Here is a 22538-nt window from a genome sequence, read left to right as displayed (position 1 = left end):
CTAACTTGCGCGGGTATTACAAGTTAAATGTAAACGCGTACTACCAAGCGCAATCTAAATTTGTGCTCGTAGGGGTAGTGCGAGTGAAGAGCTTGTGTAAAGGGTTAGGGCTACAATAAACGTTGCACTAAACGCAACATCATTATTATTTTTTTTTAAATGTTACACCCATATATACACTATCTAATAAAAAATATTCAAATAAATATTAATTAAAATATTTTATAAGGGCTAAAAGGTATATTGTATATCACAATGTTTTTGCATGTGTGTGTATATATATATATATATATATATATATATATACACATTAATATTATGGTGCTGCACTCACCAAATTAGGGGACCGCTGTGTGTTAACACAGTATATGAAGCAAAGAGTCTGAGATGTTGCATATCGAATTTGCATATCTTACCTAGAATCCTTGTGTGCATTGGTAACAATGTATATGGAGTTTTAGCGGGGAAATTTGCCTAGATGTGCTAATTGCCTGTGCAATAATTTCTATTGATTTTTTTAGAACTAACTTTAAAATTTGTTAGAAAGAAATGTATTACTCATCTTAAATTCAAACTAAGGGCGAGATTACATATACGGCGCAAGCTTCAGCGCAACTGCTGAAACCCGCACCTCCCGTAATTTCACCTTGCACATCGGGGTATTACATAAACCCTGCCGGCAGTTCATAAAGTGCCGTAAGTCGGATAAACTAGGGATGTCCAGAAATGAGCGTAAATACAAATTTCTGGAGTCGCCAGTGATTTACGGCACTTTCGAAACTGCAGGCGCCTAAGAAAATAAAAAATAGTCTAACCCGCCTCCCAAAAATAAACCTGACACATAAACCCCCCCGCCATCAAACCCACATCAGAACTAATAATAAATGTATTAACCCCTAAACCCACAACCCCCCACAACGCAATAACCCTAATGAAACTATTAACCCCTAATCCACCATTAACCCACATCGCAATAAACCTAATAAAGTATATTAACCCCTAATCCATCATTAACCCACATCACAACAAACCTAATAAAACTATTAATCCTTAATCCTCCAAACCCACACAACGCAATAATCCTAATAAATCTATTAACCCCTAATCAGCCAAACCCCCACAACGCAAATAACTAATTAAATTACTAACCCCCTAACCTAACACCCCCTAAATTAACCCCAATTACCTAAATTAAAAAAATACTAAATTGTAATTAAAATAAAAAAGCTAACATTACTTAAAAATAAAAAACCTTAATTTAAATTAATCTAAGATTACAAAAATAAAAAAGTTTAACATTACATAAAATAATAAACCAAATTATCAAAAATAAAAAAATAAACCTAATACCTATGAAAAGAAAAAAGCCCCCCCAAAATAAAAACACCCCCTAATCTAATGCTAAACTACAAATAGCCCTTGAAAAGGGCCTTTTGTAGGGCATTGCTCTCAATTAAACAGCTCTTTTCCTTAAAAAAATACTAAGTCCCCCCTCTAATAGTAAAACCCCCCACCCACCAAAATAAAAAACCTAACACTAAAAAATCCTTAACTACCCTTTTCCCTTAAAGGTGCATTTGTATGGGCATTGCCCTTAAAAGGGCATTCAGCTCTTTTACTGCCCTTAAAAGGGCATTTAGCTCTTTTAAGAGTGCCCAGAAATCCCTAATCTAAAAAAAAAAAACCAAAAAATAAAAAAAAGCCTAAGTCTAAACCCCCAAATAGATACTCACCGTTCCTGAAGTCCGACGGAGAAGGTCCTGTTCCAGGTGGTGAAGTATTCTTCCAAGCGGCTGACATCTTCTTCCAAGCGGGGATCTCTTCCTTCTTCATCCAGGACCAAGCCGGCGCAGAGAGGAGATGAGTGCGAAGCAGGAACGGCGACCGCAGAGCTATGGAGTGTGGAGGATCCTCATCGTACGATCGCCGCCGTACACTGAATTGTGAATTCAAGATACGTGTTTAAAAATGACATCCCTTACATTCCTATTGGCTGATTTGATTCTTCAAATTCAAATCAGCCAATAGGATGAGAGCTACTGAAATCCTATTGGCTGATTTGAACAGCCAATAGGATTTCAGTAGCTCTCATCCTATTGGCTGATTTGAATTTGAAGAATCAAATCAGCCAATAGGATGCAAGGGACACCATTTTTAAATGAGTATCTTGAATTCACTATTCCGTGTACGGCGGCGATCGTACAAAGAGGATCCTCCACACTCCATGGCTCCGCGGTCGCCGGTCCTGCTCCGCGCTCATCTCGCCGGCTTCGTCCTGGATGAAGAAGGAAGAGGTCCCCGTTTGGAAGAAGATGTCTGCCGCTTGGAAGAAGACTTCACCACCTGGAATGGGACCTTCTCCGCCGGACTTTAGGAACGGTGAGTACCTATTTGGGGGGTTAGATTTAGGCTTTTTTAATTTTTTGGGGGTTTGTTTTTTTTTAGATTAGGGATTTCTGGGCACTCTTAAAAGCGCTGAATGCCCTTTTAAGGGCAATGCCCAAACAAATGCCCCTTTGGGGGCAATGGGTAGTTTAGGATTTTTTAGTGTTAGGTTTTTTTTATTTTGGGGGGTTTGGTGGGTGGGGGGTTTTACTGTTAGAGGGGTGACAGTATTTTTTTAAGGAAAAGAGCTGTTTAACTTTGGGCAATGCCCTACAAAAGGCCCTTTTAAAGGCTATTGGTAGTTTAGTATTAGATTAGGGGGTGTTTTTATTTTGAGGGCGATTTTTATTTTCATAGGAATTAGGTTTAATTTTTTTATTTTTGATAATTTGGTTTATTATTTTATGTAATATACTTTTTATTTTTTTGTAATTATAGATTAATTTAAATTTAGAGTTTTTTATTTTAAAGTAATGTTAGCTTTTTTATTTTAATTGTAATTTAGTATTTTTTAATTTAGGTAATTGGGGTTAGGTTAGGGGGCTTAGTAATTTAATTAGTTATTTGCGTTGTATGGGTTTGGCGGATTAGGGGTTAATAGATTTATTAGGATTATTGCGTTGTGTGGGTTTGGTGGATTAGGGGTTAATATTTTTATTAGGTTTGTTGCGATGTGGGTTAATATACTTTATTAGGTTTATTGCAATGTGGATTAATGGTGGATTAGGGGTTAATATACTTTATTAGGTTTATTGCGATGTGGGTTAATGGCGGATTAGGGGTTAATATACTTTATTAGTTATTGCGGTGGGGGATTGCGGGTGACCGGTAGATAGATATTGCACATGCTTTAGATGTTAGGTAATATTTTCAGGCAGTTACGGGAGTTACTGTGCTCACATACTCAGCGCAAGGCTTGCTGCGCCTGCCTATGTGTGGCAAGGTGAAAATGGAGTAAAATTTCTTAATTTTCGCCGCGTAAGTCCTTGCGATGAATATGTGAAACCAATTTGCGATGTGGTTCTATGTTAGCTTATGGGAGTAAAAATTGCTGCCGACAGGTGAAAGATACGTGCCGCATTTATTTGCAACGCTGTATATGTGATACCAAAACCGCAGGAGACACTGCATATGTAATCTTGCCCCAAGTGTTTTTGCATTCTCTTTTTATTATTAATATACTGATTGTGCTAGCCTACTGAGTCTAGTGGTCATGTAAGACTGAAGGTTTGATCCTATTTTACAATGGAAACATCATACAACATTATGTATTTCTGAACAGGCCTGTGTCAACTACCAGTGTCAGAATGCCTCATTGCTGGGATACAGCTGTGACGTGAAAACCCAGTGTAACGACCATGGGGTAGGTTATCCAAACATTTGTCTATGTATTGCACAAACATCCAAAGCGTTTGGGTGAAAAGAAAATTCTGCTGATTATTCAGCCCCTGTTAATTTGCTTTAACATAATATTTAGTTGTGAGCAAGGTGGATAAAAATCTGTTTGTTTTATTTCACTGAGAATTGTTTAATTTTAATTAGATTTTTTATTTTATTATACAATTCTTATTGAATCTAACGATACATTTTCTATTTAATATAAATTAAAGCCAAAACAATTATTAGTTTTTAATTATGCAGCATAAGGCTGTATATTCATGGTGGCAATTTTACATTTTTTTGTTTTTGTTAAATGAATTCCATTAATCTACTCTCATTTTCATGCTCTCCCATTGGTTGGTATCTGTAAGATTATTTTGGGCATTTTTTTGTATATCTGCTAGATATTATCACAGATTATTAGTTTTGTAGTTATCAAAAATTAATTAATGTCTGCAGAGATAACTAAATAAAAATAGATTTGAAAAAAGACCTTAATCCTATTGTTGTTCTGCAAAAATATGTATACAGAATCAACTCCTTGCCTCTTAAAGGGACATAAAACGCCCAAAAAATTATTTCATGATTGAGATAGAACATACAATTTTAAACAATTTTCCATTTTACTTCTATTATCAAATTTTCTTTGTTTTCTTGTTATCCTTTTGTTGAAAAGCAGGAAGGTCACTTCAGGAGTGCGCACGTGTCTGCAGCAGTTTTACAGCAATGTTATACATTGGCAAGAGCACTAGATGGCAGCACTATTTCCTGTCATGTACTCCAGACATGTGCACGCTGCCTACCTAGGTATCTCTACAACAAAAAATAACAAGAGAACAAAGCAAATTTGATAATAGAAGTAAATTGGAAAGTTTTTTAATATTGTATTTTCTATCTGAATCATGAAAGAAAATTTTTGGGTTTCATTACCCTTTTAAGTGCTACATTTTAGGAAGCTCAGTGAATAGAAGATTGTTTGGAGTTGAATAGATCTGCACAAGGAGCTAAGTGCAGATTAAAGTAAAATCTATAATGTTCCTGTTTTAGTTAAATAAAACTATTTAAATGATTACAGGTATTAATAATGGTTATTGTTCTAGTTCCAATAAAGTAAAGCAGAAAAGTTGTCCTAATATGAATGATAGTTCACCTGGCAATGAATTCACAAGTGTCTGTGTATTTATAATATTAACCAAATGAGTAATTTACTGATATAGCTGTAAAACTAATCTGAAACGATATTATTCTAAAAATGAAAACTTCATCTAGTTGCGAATATTATTAATATTATAACAACCAGCAATAATGAGTCTATGGGGCCCATTTATCAAGCTCCGTACGGAGCTTGTGGGCCCGTGTTTCTGGCGAGTCTTCAGATCCGCCAGAAACGCAAGTTATGAGCAGGCGGACAGTGCACAGGTAGACAGGAATCGCCGGAAATCAACCTGATCGAGTACGATCGGGTTGATTGACAGCTCACTGCTGGCGGCCGATTGGCCGCGAGTCAGCAGGGGGCGGCGTTGCACCAGCAGCTCTTGTGAGCTGCTGGTGCAATGTTAAATGCGGAGAGTGTATTGCTCTCCGCATTCAGCGAGGTCTTGCGGACCTGATCCGCACTGTCGGATCAGGTCCGCAAGACCTTTAATAAATAGGCCCCTTTATGTAGAAAACTATGATTTAAATTGAGTCTTACTGACTAGTGATTTAAATTGTTATTACACTCCCAGTAGGTTATAGAAGAGATAAGGTAATAAAATATAATTTTCCATTGTTCTCTCCAAGTATCAGTGATTATTTATGTACAGATATATAAGAAAAAAAAGCAGGTATATGTACACAATGTGATAAAGTAATGAGCTCTGATAATACCTGCAAGCTCAACCCATTTTATTAGGTTGTGGCTTCAAATCACAAAATCAGATAATTCATATACACAAATAAGCCTTAAAAAAGCAAATCTCATACATTTTATACTCTGCAGCTGGTAAAAAAAGTAATTGGAAACACATTAAGGAAAAAACTATTTCTCTTGTAAAATGTATAGAGTCCACGAATTCATCCATACTTGTGGGATATTCTCCTTCCCTACAGGAAGTGGCAAAGAAAGCACCCACAGCAGAGCTGTCTATATAGCTCCTCCCTTAGCTCCGCCCCCCAGTCATTCTCTTTGCCTGCTTAACTGCTAGGAAGGGTAAAGTGAGTGTGGTGACAAAAATGTTAGTTTTTATTTTCTCAAGCAAAAGTTTGTTATTTTAAATGGTACCGGTGTGTACTATTTACTCTCTCGCAGAAAAGGGATGAAGATTTCTGCAAGGAGGATGATGATCTTAGCACTTTGTAACTAAGATCCACTGCTGTTCTCACAAGGGCTGAAGAGTACAGGAAAACTTCAGTTGGGGGAACGGTTTGCAGGCTAAACTGCATTGAGGTATGTTCAGTCTATTTTTTTCTAGACAGACTGTGTTATTTCTAGAAAAGGCTGGCAATATCCCCATGAGGGAAAGGTAAGCTGTATTCAGTAAAAGAGGAATCCAAGCTTGCATAAAGGGCTCATTAGTTACTGGTGACAATGATAGGAAAAAACGTTTTAGTTTATTGCAAATCTAACGTTTTTTGAGGGATTTTAAGGGGTCATTGTGGCTTGTTTAAGGGTTATTAACCCACATGGCTAGTTTATGAAACACTCTGTTGTGTTTCTTTTAAGCCCCATAACATCAAGTGAGGTGGGAGGGGCCTATTTTCGTGCCTCAGTTGCGCAGTTTCTTTACATCAGAAGCATCCAGCTACTTCTCCAGAGGTTCCTACTGTATTTGAGGGCTGTAAAGAGGTTTTTTTCCCCACAAATCGTTCCTAAAGGGCAGGTAGGCGCCACAGCAGAGCTGTGGCAAGGTGCTGAACGTTAATTTACCGGTTTTGACGTTTTTTCAATCCGTTTTTTTTTCATTAAGGGGTTAATTGTTTATTTGCATAGTTGTGCAAAGTTACTAAGGCTTTATGATGCTACTGTAAAAATGTTGTTTTGTTTACTGCTTTTTTACACTATTTTGCAGAGTTTGTGCAGCTTTATTTCACTTAAAGGAACAGTACCGCTTTTGTCTAAAGTGTTATTTACTTTGATTAAAGTGTTTTCCAAGCTTGCTTGTTACATTACTAGCCTGTTTAACATGTCTGACACCAAGGAAAAGCCTTGTTCAATGTGTTTAGAAGCCATTGTGGAACCCCCTCTTAGAATGTGTCCCACTTGCACTGATATGTCTATAAATTATAAAGCCAAGTACCTCTAGTGCGTCAAATTCATTTACTTTACAAGACATGGCCACAGTTATGACTAAAACCCTCACAGAGGTTTTCTCTAAACTGCCTGGTTTACAAGGAAAGCGTGACAGCTCTGGGTTAAGAACAAATGCTGAGCCGTCTGACGCTTTAGTAGCCGTATCCGATATACCCTCACAATGTTCTGAAGTAGAGGTAAGGGATTTGTTATCTGAGGGAGAGATTTCTGATTCAGGAAAGACGCTCCCTCAGACAGATTCTGATATGATGGCCTTTAAATTTAAGCTTGAACACCTCCACTTATTGCTCAAGGAGGTATTAGTTACTCTAGACGATTGTGACCCTATAGTGGTCCCAGAGAACTTGTGTAAAATGGACAGATACTTAGAGGTTCCTGTTTACACTGATGTTTTTCCAGTCCCTAAGAGGATTGTGACTATTGTTACTAAGGAGTGGGATAGACCAGGTATTCCGTTGGCTCCCCCTCCTGTTTTTAAGAAAATGTTTCCCATATCTAACACCATGCAGGACTCGTGGCAGATAGTTCCTAAGGTGGAGGGAGCTATTTCTACTCTTGCTAAGCGTACAACTATACCTATCGAAGACAGTTGTGCTTTCAAAGATCCTATGGATAAAAAATTAGAGGGTCCCCTAAAGAAAATTTTTGTTCATCAAGGTTTTCTTCTCCAACCTATTGCATGCATTGTTCCTGTAACTACTGCAGCTGCTTTCTGGTTTGAGGCTCTAGAAGAGGCTCTCCAGGTGGAGACTCCATTAGAGGATATTATGGATAGAATTAAGGCCCTTAAGTTGGCTAATTCTTTCATTACAGATGCCACTTTCCAAATGGCTAAATTAGCGGCAAAGAATTCAGGTTTTGCCATTTTAGCACGCAGGGCGTTATGGCTTAAGTCCTGGTCTGCTGATGTGTCATCAAAATCTAAACTGTTGAACATCCCTTTCAAAGGAAAGACCCTATTCGGGTCTGCACTGAAAGAGATTATTTCAGACATCACTGGAGGGAAAGGCCATACCCTCCCTCAGGATAAAACAAATAAGATGAGGATCAAACAAAATAATTTTCGTTCCTTTCGGAACTTCAAGGGTGGTCCCGCTTCAGCTTCCCCTGCAGCAAAGCAAGAGGGGAATTCTGTCCAATCCAAGTCAGTCTGGAGACCTAACCAGGGTGGGAACAAAGGTAAACAGGCCAAGAAGCCTGCTGCTGCCTCTAAGACAGCATGAAGGGGTAGCCCCCGATCCGGGACCGGATCTAGTAGGGGGCAGACTCTCTCTCTTCGCTCAGGCTTGGGCAAGAGATGTTCACGATTCCTGGGCTTTAGAAATTGTGTCCCAAGCATATCTTCTGGACTTCAAAGACTCCCCCCCAAGGGGTAGATTTCACATCTCTCAATTGTCTGCAAACCAGACAAAGAGAGAGGCATTCTTACGCTGTATAGAAGACCTACATACCATGGGAGTGATCCGCCCAGTTCCAAGAGCGGAACAAGGGCTAGGTTTTTACTCCAACCTGTTTGTGGTTCCCAAAAAAGAGGGAACTTTCAGACCGATCTTGGATCTCAAAATTCTAAACAAATTCCTCAGAGTACCATCTTTCAAGATGGAGACTATTCAGACTATTCTTCCTCTGATCCAGGAGGGTCAATATATGACTACCGTGGATTTAAAGGATGCGTATCTACACATCCCTATTCACAGAGATCATCATCAATTCCTCAGATTCGCCTTTCTGGACAGGCATTACCAGTTTGTGGCCCTTCCTTTCGGGTTGGCCACGGCTCCCAGAATTTTACAAAGGTGCTAGGGTCCCTTTTGGCAGTTCTAAGTCCGCGGGGTATAGCAGTGGCGCCTTATCTAGACGACATCTTAATTCAGGCGTCGACTTTCCAGCTAGCCAAGTCTCACACGGACATCGTGTTGGCTTTTCTGAGATCTCACGGGTGGAAGCTGAACATAAAAAAAGAGTTCTCTCGTCCCTCTCACAAGAGTTTCCTTCCTAGGGACTCTGATAGACTCGGTAGAAATGAAAATATTTCTGACGGAGGTCAGAAAATCAAAACTTTTAATCACTTGCCGAGCTCTTTATTCCATTCCTCGCCATCAGTGGCTCAGTCTATGGAGGTAATCGGACTCATGGTAGCGGCAATGGACATAGTACCTTATGCCCGCCTACACCTCAGACCACTGCAACTATGCATGCTCAAACAGTGGAATGGGGATTATGCAGATTTATCTCCTCAACTGCATCTGGACCAAGAGACCAGAGATTCTCTTCTCTGGTGGTTGTCTCAGGACCACCTGTCTCAGGGAATGTGTTTTCGCAGGCCAGAGTGGCTCACAGTAACGACAGATGCCAGCCTGCTAGGCTGGGGTGCAGTCTGGAAATCCCTGAAAGCACAGGGCTTATGGTCTCGGGAGGAAACTCTCCTCCCGATAAACATTCTAGAACTGAGAGCGATATTCAATGCGCTTCAGGCGTGGCCTCAGCTAGCTGCGGCCAAATTAATCAGATTTCAGTCGGACAACATCACGACTGTAGCCTATATCAATCATCAAGGAGGAACACGGAGTTCTCTAGCGATGATGGAGGAAACCAAAATAATCCGATGGGCGGAGGATCACGCTTGCCATCTCTCAGCAATCCATATCCCAGGGGTAGAGAACTGGGAGGCGGATTTCCTAAGTCGTCAGACTTTTCATCCGGGGGAGTGGGAGCTCCATCCGGAGGTATTTGCCCAGCTGACTAAGCTATGGGGCACACCAGAATTGGATCTGATGGCGTCCCGACAGAACGCCAAACTTCCTTGTTACGGGTCCAGGTCCCGGGATCCCCAGGCGGTACTGATAGATGCTCTAGCAGTGCCCTGGTCCTTCAATCTGGCTTATGTATTTCCACCGTTTCCTCTCCTCCCACGTCTGGTTGCCAGAATCAAGCAGGAGAGAGCTTTGGTGATTCTGATAGCGCCTGCGTGGCCATGCAGGACTTGGTATGCAGACCTAGTGGACATGTCATCTGTTCCACCGTGGTCTCTGCCAATGAGGCAGGACCTTCTAATCCAAGGTCCATTCAAGCATCCAAATCTAATTTCTCTGCGTCTGACTGCTTGGAGATTGAACGCCTGATTCTATCAAAGCGTGGTTTCTCTGAGTCGGTCATTGATACCCTGATTCAGGCTAGAAAGCCTGTCACCAGGAAAATCTATCATAAGATTTGGCGCAAATATCTTTGTTGGTGTGAATCCAAGGGTTACTCATGGAGTAAGATTAGGATTCCTAGAATTTTGCCCTTTCTCCAAGAAGGATTGGAGAAAGGATTATCAGATTGTTCCTTAAAAGGACAAATATCTGCTTTGTTTATTCTTTTACACAAACGTCTGGCAGATGTCCCAGACGTTCAAGCGTTTAGTCAGGCCTTGGTCAGGATCAAGCCTGTATTTAAACCTGTTGCTCCGCCATGGAGCCTAAACTTGGTTCTTAATGTTCTTCAAGGGGTTCCGTTTGAACCTATGCATTCCATAGATATTAAGCTTCTATCTTGGAAAGTTTTGTTTTTAGTAGCTATCTCTTCGGCTCGAAGAGTTTCTGAGTTATCGGCTTTACAGTGTGACTCACCTTACCTTGTTTTCCATGCAGATAAGGTGGTTTTGCGTACCAAACCTGGGTTTCTTCCTAAGGTTGTTTCTAATAGGAATATCAATCAGGAGATTGTTGTTCCTTCGCTGTGTCCTAATCCTTCATCAAAGAAGGAACGTCTGTTGCACAATCTTGATGTGGTTCGTGCTTTAAAGTTCTACTTACAAGCAACTAAAGATTTCCGTCAAACATCTTCATTGTTTGTTGTTTATTCTGGTAAACGGAGAGGTCAAAAGGCTACGGCTACCTCTCTTTCCTTTTGGCTGAAAAGCATCATCCGTTTGGCTTATGAGACTGCTGGCCAGCAGCCTCCTGAAAGAATTACTGCTCATTCTACTAGAGCAGTGGATTCCACATGGGCTTTTAAAAATGAGGCTTCTGTTGAACAGATTTGTAAGGCGGCAACTTGGTCGTCGCTTCATACTTTTTCCAAATTTTGCAAATTCAATACTTTTGCTTCTTCGGAGGCTATTTTTGGGAGAAAGGTTTTACAAGCAGTGGTGCCTTCCGTTTAAGGTACCTGTCTTGTCCCTCCCTTCATCCGTGTCCTAAAGCTTTGTTATTGGTATCCCACAAGTATGGATGAATCCGTGGACTCGATACATCTTACAAGAGAAAACAGAATTTATGCTTACCTGATAAATTTCTTTCGCTTGTGATGTATCGAGTCCACGGCCCGCCCTGTCTGTTTAAGTCAGGTAGTATATTTTTAATTAAAAAACTTTAGTCACCACTGCACCCTATAGTTTCTCCTTTTTCTTCCTAGCCTTTGGTCGAATGACTGGGGGGCGGAGCTAAGGGAGGAGCTATATAGACAGCTCTGCTGTGGGTGCTCTCTTTGCCACTTCCTGTAGGGAAGGAGAATATCCCACAAGTATGGATGAATCCGTGGACTCGATACATCACAAGAGAAAGAAATTTATCAGGTAAGCATAAATTCTGTTTTTATAGTATACTGTCCCTTTAAGAGCAAGTTATTTCATTTTTGTATTTTTATGTTTGTAGGTCTGCAATAACAATGGAAACTGTCACTGCAATGATGGCTGGGCACCACCAAACTGTAACAGGGCAGGCTATGGGGGTAGCATTGATAGTGGTCCCGCGCATATAGGTGAGTTGTGGGTATAAATTTAAAAAAAGGATACACTGCTTAGGAAATTTATGATAGACGTGCATTTGCTTCATTACAAATGCACATTAGTTAACAAAACACAGATATTCATCTTATTTTTTTTCCAAATAAGTTTTATTGAGAATATATAATAATAATACAACATTTAGTGAAAAGATATGACAAACATAGATATTTTCGCATCTGTGTTATATATGACAAGGAAATACATTGGGTTGGTTAATCACCTATTCAATGACTATGTAGTTCTGTATTTCAGAATATAAGGATAAAATATCCAGCATGTTCCATGAGGTCTGTGGTAATTCACTAATACTGTACGCTTTGCCATGCACAGAGATAAAACATCCCCAAACCTACTGCATATGGTTAGTTTTCTTATAAAGTAGTTCAAAGAAATGCATCCAGGTGGGGCAAAGTGCAGGAGAAGGGAGAGGGAGGGGGGTATCATAGATCAGAGGGTGGTAGGGGGGCGAGGGATGGGGAGGGGGAGATTACGTCTATGAAGGTGTACTGGCATACAGAGAATCACATCCAATAAAAGGATGTGATTAATGTAACAATCGTTACTCTGAATTCTCTTGATAATTGAACCAGGGTTCCCATACAGCCCAATACAGGTCCTCTTTGTCTAGGTTAGCGTAGAAGCTTTTTTCCATGTTGGCAAAAAATTGAATTGTTTCAATAGCTTCTAGGATGGTAGCGGGTAAAGATTTCTTCCAAGCTCTTGCTATGGTAAGTTTCATAGCAGCAAAGATGAAGATGACCAGTTTAGACTGTGGAGTAGGTGTTTTGGCGGGGAAAATATGAAAGAGGGCTATCTGCGGTCTCTGTGGTAGTGATAGACCTATCTCATCACAAATGCGGAATACTTGGTTCCAACAGGGTTTCAATACCGAACTCCACCAGACGTGGAGGTCAGTCCCTTTCTCACCGCAATTACGCCAGCAGAGGGGCGGTAGTGTTGGGAACATCTGATGCAGCCTAGCAGGAGTGTAGTACCATCTAAGGAGTAGTTTCATGTATGATTCAATAGTGTTTGCACAATGAAGAGTTTTTTTTGTCAATGTTATAGCACGGTACAAGTCTTTGTCAGTTATGGTCATGGCAGTTTCATACTCCTATGCTTTGAGTTAACAGATTCTGTCAGAATTGGTAGCAGTTTGGATCATAGTGTAGTGGTATGATAAAGTTTTGGGTACCTTTTGCCTTTAGTTTTGAAATAAAAGAAACAAGCCACAGCGCTGAATAAAAATACACAAAGCAGCTGTAAATAAGGATTCCCCATCTCCTTAATAGACACACTGGTAAGGGGTTAAATGACAGTGTAATTTAACCCCTTACCATTGCCTTTGGTTTTCATAGTTTTTCCAGGTTGTCAGATTTCGGGAAACCCCAAGAAAGTAGGAAGTTGTAGAGTCTGGAGTATTCAAACAGAACCCAGGATGGTGGCTCTGGGATGATGGATTCAATTCTGTGGGGTGGGAGTATGGATCCCGGTGAGCAAAGTTGGGACACATGACGTAGGTCCCACTTCTTCCAATGGAGGATGTGCATGTCTGGCAAGGTAGCTAGTAGGCTGGGAATAGAATGGAGTGGGGAAGGATGAGGCACAATTTCCGGCAGGTGTCTGAGAGTCTGCCAGAGCTTTAAATTAGCTTGAATAATTGTGTTATTAATATTCAAATAATCTAAGCGATAGGTGGGAATCCAAGGAAGCTCTTCAAGAGTTAACCCCGTGGGTAAACTTAAGAGTTCAACTTCCTTCCATCTCTGTGGCTCGCCTTTGTCTGCCCATGCAAAGATATGTGTCAAGCGTGCAGCCTTGTAGTAGCTTTGAACACTAGGCAAGGCAACCCCGCCCCTTTCAAACTGCTTTTGTAGTATTTTTTCTGCTATCCGAGGCCTGGAGGGTCCCCACACGTATCTCTGAAAAAGAGATTGGAGTTCACAGAGTAGCACATTGGGTACGTTGAGGGGAAAGCATCTAAAACAATATAGGAACTTAGGAAGAATAATCATTTTCAATGATGCAATTCATCCCAGCCATGAAACTTCCTTAAAATTCCAAGAGTTTAGAAGCCCTGAAATCTCTTGGAGTATTGCATTGTAATTCTCATTAACAACCAGTTTGTGATCTGGTCCCAGTTTTAGTCACAGATGTCTGATAGTGGCAGAGGACCATTGGAAAGAGTAGGATGTTTTTAGAATTCCCAGCCGGATATTCATCTTATTTTAACGAAACGAATATCCGAACAAATGCAGCACAAAATTTAATGAAAATGAATAACAACAAATTCATCAGTATTCATTAGTTTCTTTTAAATAGTTAAAATACTAACTGCATAACATGGGCAACGAATATTCGAAAAACTAAGTATTTTTAAGATTCGGAACGAAAGATTGGGCCGAACCGACAATTTTGCCTGTGCGCATGTTTGCCTTATACTATATACTGTTTATGACCAACATCACCTTTATGTCAGCTGCATGCTCCCTCCAGACCCCCGACCTCATTCATGTATCCTGCGCCTGTTTATGGCAGATACATTTCACGACCTCACATCAAAGTTCTTTGGACTACATCCAAGTTATGAATTAATCTCCTTAGCGATTTGAGGTGCTGGACAGAGTGATGGGACTACAATTTCCCTATTGATGTTTTCAGAAGAAACAACCTAGGAAGGAAATAATAGTTAGTACATAGTTGGTACCAGAATGTCGTCTAGGTAAGGAGCTACTGCAATGCCCTGAGCTCTTACTAGGAACAAAAAAAGCTCAGAGATCCTTTGTGAAGGTTCTTGGTGCTGTTGCCAGACCAAATTGGTCTGTGCCACAAATTGGTAATGCCTCTTTAGAGAGGCAAATTTTGTATGATCCCTGTGAATATGGATATTTAAATAGATATCTTTCAAGTCTATGAAATACATAAATTAACCTTCCTGTACTTAAGGTAATAGAGTGCAAATAGTCTCTATTTTGAATGTTGGAACTTTCAGAAATTAGTTCAGAGTTTTGAGATCAAAGATAGGCCTGTAAGTCCCTTCTTTCTTTAGAACAATGAAAAAGTTGGAATAGAGCCCCTTATTCTGTTCCTCTAAGGGAACTAGAGTAATCTCTCCCGTGGCTTCTAGGTCTGATACACATGCCAAGAAAGATCTGGCCTCTAAAAGATCTTTTAAAATATGGAACAGGGAATTAACACACAGTAGTCTAGGGTCAATAGTCTTAAAATGATACGCTCTAACGGATTAGTGCATGTCATTTGTTTTACTATAATGGCCTTTTAAGGTTAATGGGTATGCCCATGTACAAGGACAGTGTATGTATAAGAACTAAAAAATGTGATATACTTAATTGGCATAAGGGCGTAGTTTCATTTTATACCGTTTACAGTGTATTATCTAAGTTTTAACTACTGTATGTTTGATTAAGTGTTGGATAAATAAAGATATAAAAAATAATTAGCAGCACAGAAATAAAGTATAAAATGCACAAATATTGGCACAAATAAATAAGCATGAAGTACCTATGGGGGAATCAGTTAAAAGTGGGTACTATTTCTTTAAGAGGAACATGTACAACATAAAAAAAATTACAGTTTGAGTCAAGGGTTAAATGAATATAAATGTATGCAAAGCTCTTGTTAAGAAGGGCAATTACCACTCCAAGACCTGTGGAGGAATTGCAATGTGTTGTGAAAGATGGCCATTAGACTGTGAGGGGAAGAGAGCACACGGTTTTGGTGCCAAAAAGTTAACCCCCTGAGGTCTGCACTGAATGAAGTAACTTCCAAACATGAGCTCCCTAGCTTCAGAAACAATTAAGATAATCTGAGACCCTTCGCTTTGTGCTAAAGCCTTCATTAGAACATTTAAAGAGACAGTACCTAATTTTTATTATAAATGTGTAAAACTGCCTAAAACTGTTCATGTTAATAACTTGTGGGCTATGAAGGTGCAATGTACTTACCGGTCAGCACCTTCATCTGGAATTATTTTTCCAGTAGACAGCCCATCCGAGAAAGCGCAAGCATGGTGACAAGAATCTATAAACATATCACCTGGGAGGCTGGTGACATCTCTGCACTGGGAGATTTTCACTGCCTGACTAAACTACTGTCTGTCCTCTGCCCTGTTTGTAGGTTCTCTGAGGAGCACAATGGGCCTCATGTTGATTTAGAGAACATCTTTCAGTTTCCTCATCACACCTGGCTGGAGGCAAGAAGCTTAGGAATTATGAGAAAGTGGGAGGGATTAAAACTCCTCCTATAGGATTGGACATCTCCCAAATAAAGGGGAATAAAAAAATAAGTAAAATTATTTATAATAAATTCCATTAATAGTCCCATGTGAGGAAGTTATGTGTAAGGTCATGCGGGAAGTAATGTATCCATGAAAGAAAAACATAGGCGTCTATGATATGCAGCAGGTTTGTGGAAGGACATGAAACCCAACAATTTTATTTCATGATTCCGACAGAGCATACAATTTTAAACAACTTTTCAATTTACTTCTATTCTCCAATTTGGTTAGTTCTCTTTCTTTGTTTAAAAGCATATCTAGGTAGGCTTAGATTCAGAAATGCACTGGGAGCTAGCTAGTGATTGGCGGCTGCACATATATGACTCTTATCAATGGCTTATAAGATGTTTTAAGCTAGCTCCCAGTAGTGCATTGCTGCTCCTTCAACAAAGGATACCAACAGAATGAAGCAAATTTGATAACTGGATTGCTGGTGGATAGTGGGTGAGATCATAAGCGTGTCTGGGAAATCTGTGGGAGAATCTGGGCAAATTCTGCAAAAAGAGAGACATATGGCTATCTTAGAGTGACAGCTGGACAGAGCTTAGCTCTCAAATAGAAACCGTTGGGAAGTATGAAATAGGCAGACAGAAACGAAAGTAATGCCAGCGATTGCTATAACTCAAGTGGTGGGAAAAAACAAGCAAGGCTGCTTACTTGTCCTTGTCACAGGCTGGAGTCAGTTGGATAGCTTCTGGCTCAATAGGTTGGACAGACTGCTTTGAAACCAAAGCAATGACAGCTATTGAAAAGCCAGCTATAATAGCTTATTCACCTTTCTACTGGGCAACCAGGAACATCAATAATTGATATTATGTAATTAATACATTTATTTACATCTTACAGTTTTTTTTTGTTTTTTTTTACCAGACACTTCTCTTCGGGATGGACTACTTGTCTTCTTCCTGCTAGTTCTGCCTATCCTAATAGTGGTTGCTTTTGCTGTAATTAAGCGTGACGCTATCCGAAGACGGTTTTGTCGAAGAAGGCGGAGAAACAGGTAAAACAGGAAACTTAAAATATCCAAAGTAACTCAACTTTAGGAAATCCAGGGGGCGCACATTAGAATAATACACAAGCAAAGTTAACCATTAATAGTCAGAAACAGTATTTGATATTACAAAATGTCTCTCCCACAGCAGTAGAGTCTTTAACCGATCGGGATCACAAATATACAAGTTTGGCACTGCGGCTGCTATTCTTATCTTACATCACATTCACTCTGCAACAAAAGAACACAAAAAAGGTGCCTCCTAGTGCAGCATAGTCACACTAAGTGTCTAAAGTGATAAAAATATAACTGTTGTGGGGGTGGAGCAAGCTCTGGGTCTGAACGGTCGCACATTGACATAGCTCTAGCTATATATTGCAAATAATTGTATATTTGGCCGTTCAGCCCAGCCTCATTTATAGCCACAGGGCACCAACTAGCCCATAGACTTCAAGGGGCAAATATACAGGCTAAGAGATAGTGGCAAGCAGGGTACTTCTGTAAAATCTTGTGGCGCCCTTTACTGAGATCCTTGTGAGTGGCCATTTTTCTGCTGCCGAGGGAGTCGCTTGTCTGGACCATGAAGAATTGGCACTGAAGATGATAACTCTGTGGAAGGAATCCTTTGTGTTACCCATCCCCAACAATTATGGTGGTAGAAGTCCTTGAGGAAGGATTATGCGATATGCTCAGAGACTACCTGGCTGACCTACGCACGCTATTTATACAGTGGTTTGGGACATTTCATATGCGGCTGCAGCACAAGATGGCGCCGGATCACGGCCGACTACTGCTACCTCTATAGCGCCTTATGGCGTGAGTTCTGGCATTCAGGTATCGACTGGATACTGGGAGACTGCAAGCATTTCTGCCGCTCTGGAGACATACTCATCTAAGGAACACCAACTGTCTGGTCAGATCTACCACCCAGCGCTCCTACAGCCAGATAGTGCAGACCTCGCTCGATTCCCTCCCCACTACAAAAGAGGGCAGCCGGCTCAGCGGGTAGGCGATACTTGGGCAATGGCTAAGGTAATCTATTTCTCTAAATACCTACCCGCTGTAAGAGAAGCGAGGGGAAAAGTCAGTCCTGACCCTGTGGTGATGGGAAACCAAGTACGGCAGCGGACTGGGGAGATTGCCCCCAAATCGTTGGGCAACTTTACCCCAGGAATGCGGGTTCATATCATCCCGATATTTCTACTACACCTGATTCTAGCAGAAGAGGAGTTGGTAGACTGTTTTCTACACAACGAAACCTGCCTTCATGGTTTGCTGGTCAGATTGTACATAGACTGAGCTGTTCTCCTCACCCAATACTATATCATCCTGACTGGTATGAAGGCTCTGTGCTGGATATCATGGATTATTCTATAAGACTGCAGTTTCTTTTTATATTAAGCTTTTTATTACAAAGTTTAAAATAATGTTAGTATACCAGATTGAAAGTTATTTAACCCATACAATACAGAATAGATGTTGAGTAGAGAAATATATGCTTTTTTTTATACCAGGTGCTACTTATTGTGACGGTCTCTGTGTTATACGTTAATATTGTATGTTTTGTATTGGTATATATAAGGGAGTTCCCAGTTGCAGTTTGGATGAAAGTTCATTCCTAGTGGTTATGGGTCTTTCACATAACCTGTTATCTAGCAGCAAACACTAGACAATACTGTCTCCAGCTTGTTAAGAGACTTTTATATGTATGCCTTAATCTGTTATTGGATTAGTTCACTTACCCTAGTTATAATCCAGTAGTTGATAGTCTGATATCTTGATTACATGCGGTGTATAAATTAATAATGGTTCTATTCCAGTTCATATGCTTTAAAACATTCCAACTCCATAAATACAACCACAGCTCATTAGTAATCCTATAATATACACAGCAGGGTAGAAAGAGTGTTTTTATTTGGTCCTAAATACATAGATACCCAATTTAAAGAGGTGCTTTCTTACAATTTATGGAGCAGTATAGTACACTTTTAAGACTTTTTGAAACTCTCTCTTTATACAAAGCCAGTATAAGCCTGCAGAGATCTTCTTAGATGTATTAATTTGGGGTACATCACCATATGCTCTTATTAGTGCAGGATTGTGCTTAATAAGAGAGGAGCCGCAACTTTTTTTCCCTAGGCTTGATAGATAGGATCCAGAAATGTATTTTATTCATATGACTTTTAAGTCTCTACCTTCCATGAAATGGCTATAACTATATTCCCACTATCTGGTATGGTTACATTAATATGTTGATGTGCCATCTGCGGCTGAGATGACGTGTTTTTCTCTATTTCTACACTATAACCATAAAAGTTACTCATAACTTTTTGCCATAGACCCAATAGGCAAGATGTTATTTTTCTTGCTTCCAGGGGGAGCTATAGGATTCCTGAAGTCATATATAGTCATACCAAAGGTTAAATACTCTGGGTATGCTGCTCATATATCTGCTATATATAATATGATAATGCATATACATTTTGTGGTCTTTTGTTTATCTATAAGTATGCCACTCGCTGAATACACTTATTAGTTATGTCACTCTACTAACTGAAAATTGAGAAGGGTCCTTAAATACCATCGGCTTCCCCTTCCTAGGCTATTTACCTATTCTAGAACTATACTTTCCGGATATAGATTAAGGTTTTGTTTATTATGTCAATTACAATTGTAATGAGACCAAACTGTTTCCCTACTACCTGTTATATTTCCATCAGCATGTGACCTAGTACTTTCATGTTTGGTATTACCTTGAGCCTAGAAAGTGTGTCTACCCACCATCCTTATTTTTATTCTCTCTGCTGGCTTTTACCCCTCTTAGAGTTTAATTTAGCAGATTTAGGGAAGTACTCTGCATTGGAATGCCTTAGACTACCTCATGATACCCAGATATCTGGCCCAGTGTTTCCCCTTAACTGATAGCCTTAAAGGTTAGATGTTTTGAACATTGTTCCCAATTTATGTGTGGTAGGTGTACCTCCTCATAAGTCTCTTGGCGCTGAGACAGCTAAACTCATTTATACTTTTATGTACTGGTTGACCTTACAATGTAGGTTACACCTCTCTTGCAGACACTGTATTACATATAAGTTATAAGCCTCCTGTAATATAGCAAGCTCCGTTTCCCCCATTACATAGTTTACCTGTTAAGCTAAGGGACACAGATCCCATGCTAAATCCCTAAATTATGTATAAGAGTGCCTGACCATAGAAGTTATTGATATTCCCTCCCTTAACCTTTAAAGAAAAATGAGGCACTAACTCCATAGGTTCTTTCATCCAAGTTAAGGAACCTACATAAGTATTGTATATAAATTAAAGAGAGATCGCAATACACTATAGGATGCTTGCATTCAACTACTTCTACATTAACTTCTGTGACTGTACTAAATATGCTCTTGACTCATTTTTTTTGACTATAGAAGATTTATGTTAGCTTCTTAAACATTTATGGTTACCAAAATTTTGTACATGGTTTATTTTTATGAAGGAACATGTTCTACATGTTATATGTTTGTAATAGCCTCAATAAAAAATATATATAAAAATATATATATATATATATATATATAACTGTTGTACTCAGCTCACTGACACAGGGTACATGGTCAATTGCCCACTGCACCTCCAAACATTGTAGAACAGGAACATAGTTGTGCACCAGTTTAGGTTTAAAGCTATTATTAAAAACTGTAAAACCACAATTCTAAAAACCAAAAGGGATAGCAACAAACAATCCTTGCACCCTAATCAGCATAACCGCTACGCGTTTCTCAGGCGTGCTGGATGTTTTATCAGGCGTGTTCTGCTAATTACTCTCACACTATTGATATTCTGTATCATAGCCAGACCTATTGAGCAGCCTTTTTTATTATAAAAGTATATGTAGAATTATCCAAAATGCCAGGAGCCATAAGTAAAATATTAGAAGCCATGGTTCCTTTCTATATCATTTTATTCAGAATGGGCATTTTACAATATGCTACAGTCTTTAAAAAGATTCTTTCTGTTTTGCATAGGGGAGGAAATGGGCAGCAACAGCCCCAAAGCAACAATGCCAACCGAAATGTTCCAAGGAGCGAGGTATGCTACAATATGACCTAATCTGGTTGCCACAGAACATTATTTGTTTTACCCTGTCTAAATATGATTTTATTTATTTCAGCCTCAGAACACTTATTCTGATATCTTCACTATATCACATCAACTACCCCAAAGGTTTGTGATTTTATGTTTATTATATTGTAAACAAAATAGAAAATGATTTTATTATCTTTACACTGCAAGAAACAAATCTTCACATCAACACTAGTAAACGTTCTGTGATTTTTATTTATTTTTCACTCTGTGAAACAATGCATTGGATGGATATTTTTTGTGATCCATTAAAGAGATCAGGGGCTAGTTGACAAGTAGTGCACTAACTGATATGTGCGAGCAATATAGTTTTTTTCGCACAACGGAAATAGCGTTTGTATTACAAGTTGAAATTAAACGCAATCACAAGAGTGCAATCACATTTTTGTCTTGTAGGGTTAGGGTGACCTGAAAACCTCTCGTAAAAGGTAGTGCGTTTAAAAAAAGTTGCACTAAACACAACATAAATACATTGAAGATTAAAATCACACTCATATTAAAATTGTCTGATAAAAGTTTGTCATATAAAAAGGTTATAAGAGTTAAAAGATATATGGTATATAACAAGGTGTTTGACCACAAAGTGCTATATTGTATATATACATACGTACGTATGTGTGTGTGTATATGTATGTATGTATGTATGTATGTATGTGTGTAAGATCCATAGGGAAAATTACAAAATAAAGTAATACAACACACAGAGAAAGTCCAGCACTCACTTGCAAACTCTCAGCTAAGATTAAAAGCAAAAATGGAAGGGTTAGCTACCCGCATCTGGCCAAATTGGACAAGTCCAGGTACCACATCAAGGTCTCTCCCAAAACCTGTTCTTCACATACAGGAAAATTGTATTTTTATTGTAAATATGTATTCCTATGAATATCTGTATATACCTGTATATCTATATATATTTAGATATAGATATCTATTTTACATTAACATTATGACATATATATATATATATATATATATATATATAAAACATTATATATTTTTTCTATGTGAAGAACAAAGGAATGTAATATATCGGGTTAGCGCACATAAAGAATTAGTCATCTTAAAGTGTGTTCTTAAAATATTAATTATTAAAAATTATTATACATGCTCTAATATATATATATATATATATATATATATATATATATATATATATATATATATATATATATATATATATATATATATATATATATATATATAAAGTATTTCAAGAACGCACTTTAAGATTACTAATTCTTCATGTGCACTATCCCGACACCGTGTTAGACCTAAAGTGCGA

General features: G+C 39.0%; 1 protein-coding gene across 2 annotated transcripts in view; it reads left to right on the top strand.

The window, feature by feature from the left end:
* LOC128640217 (disintegrin and metalloproteinase domain-containing protein 9) overlaps positions 1 to 22538 on the top strand; it is a 176032-nt gene that overhangs the window by 152197 nt on the left and 1297 nt on the right. For both annotated transcript variants that reach the window (XM_053692617.1, XM_053692618.1), the window contains exons 17-21: positions 3668 to 3748; positions 11695 to 11800; positions 16996 to 17125; positions 21139 to 21202; positions 21285 to 21337. In XM_053692617.1, the coding sequence (XP_053548592.1) occupies positions 3668 to 3748; positions 11695 to 11800; positions 16996 to 17125; positions 21139 to 21202; positions 21285 to 21337 (434 nt within the window). The remainder of the gene's footprint in view (positions 1 to 3667; positions 3749 to 11694; positions 11801 to 16995; positions 17126 to 21138; positions 21203 to 21284; positions 21338 to 22538) is intronic.

The sequence above is a fragment of the Bombina bombina genome, chromosome 9, assembly GCF_027579735.1.
Source record: "Bombina bombina isolate aBomBom1 chromosome 9, aBomBom1.pri, whole genome shotgun sequence".
Taxonomy (NCBI): domain Eukaryota; kingdom Metazoa; phylum Chordata; class Amphibia; order Anura; family Bombinatoridae; genus Bombina; species Bombina bombina.
The sequence above is the reverse complement of the archived record's forward strand: the minus strand, read 5'-3'. Positions and strand labels throughout refer to the sequence as shown.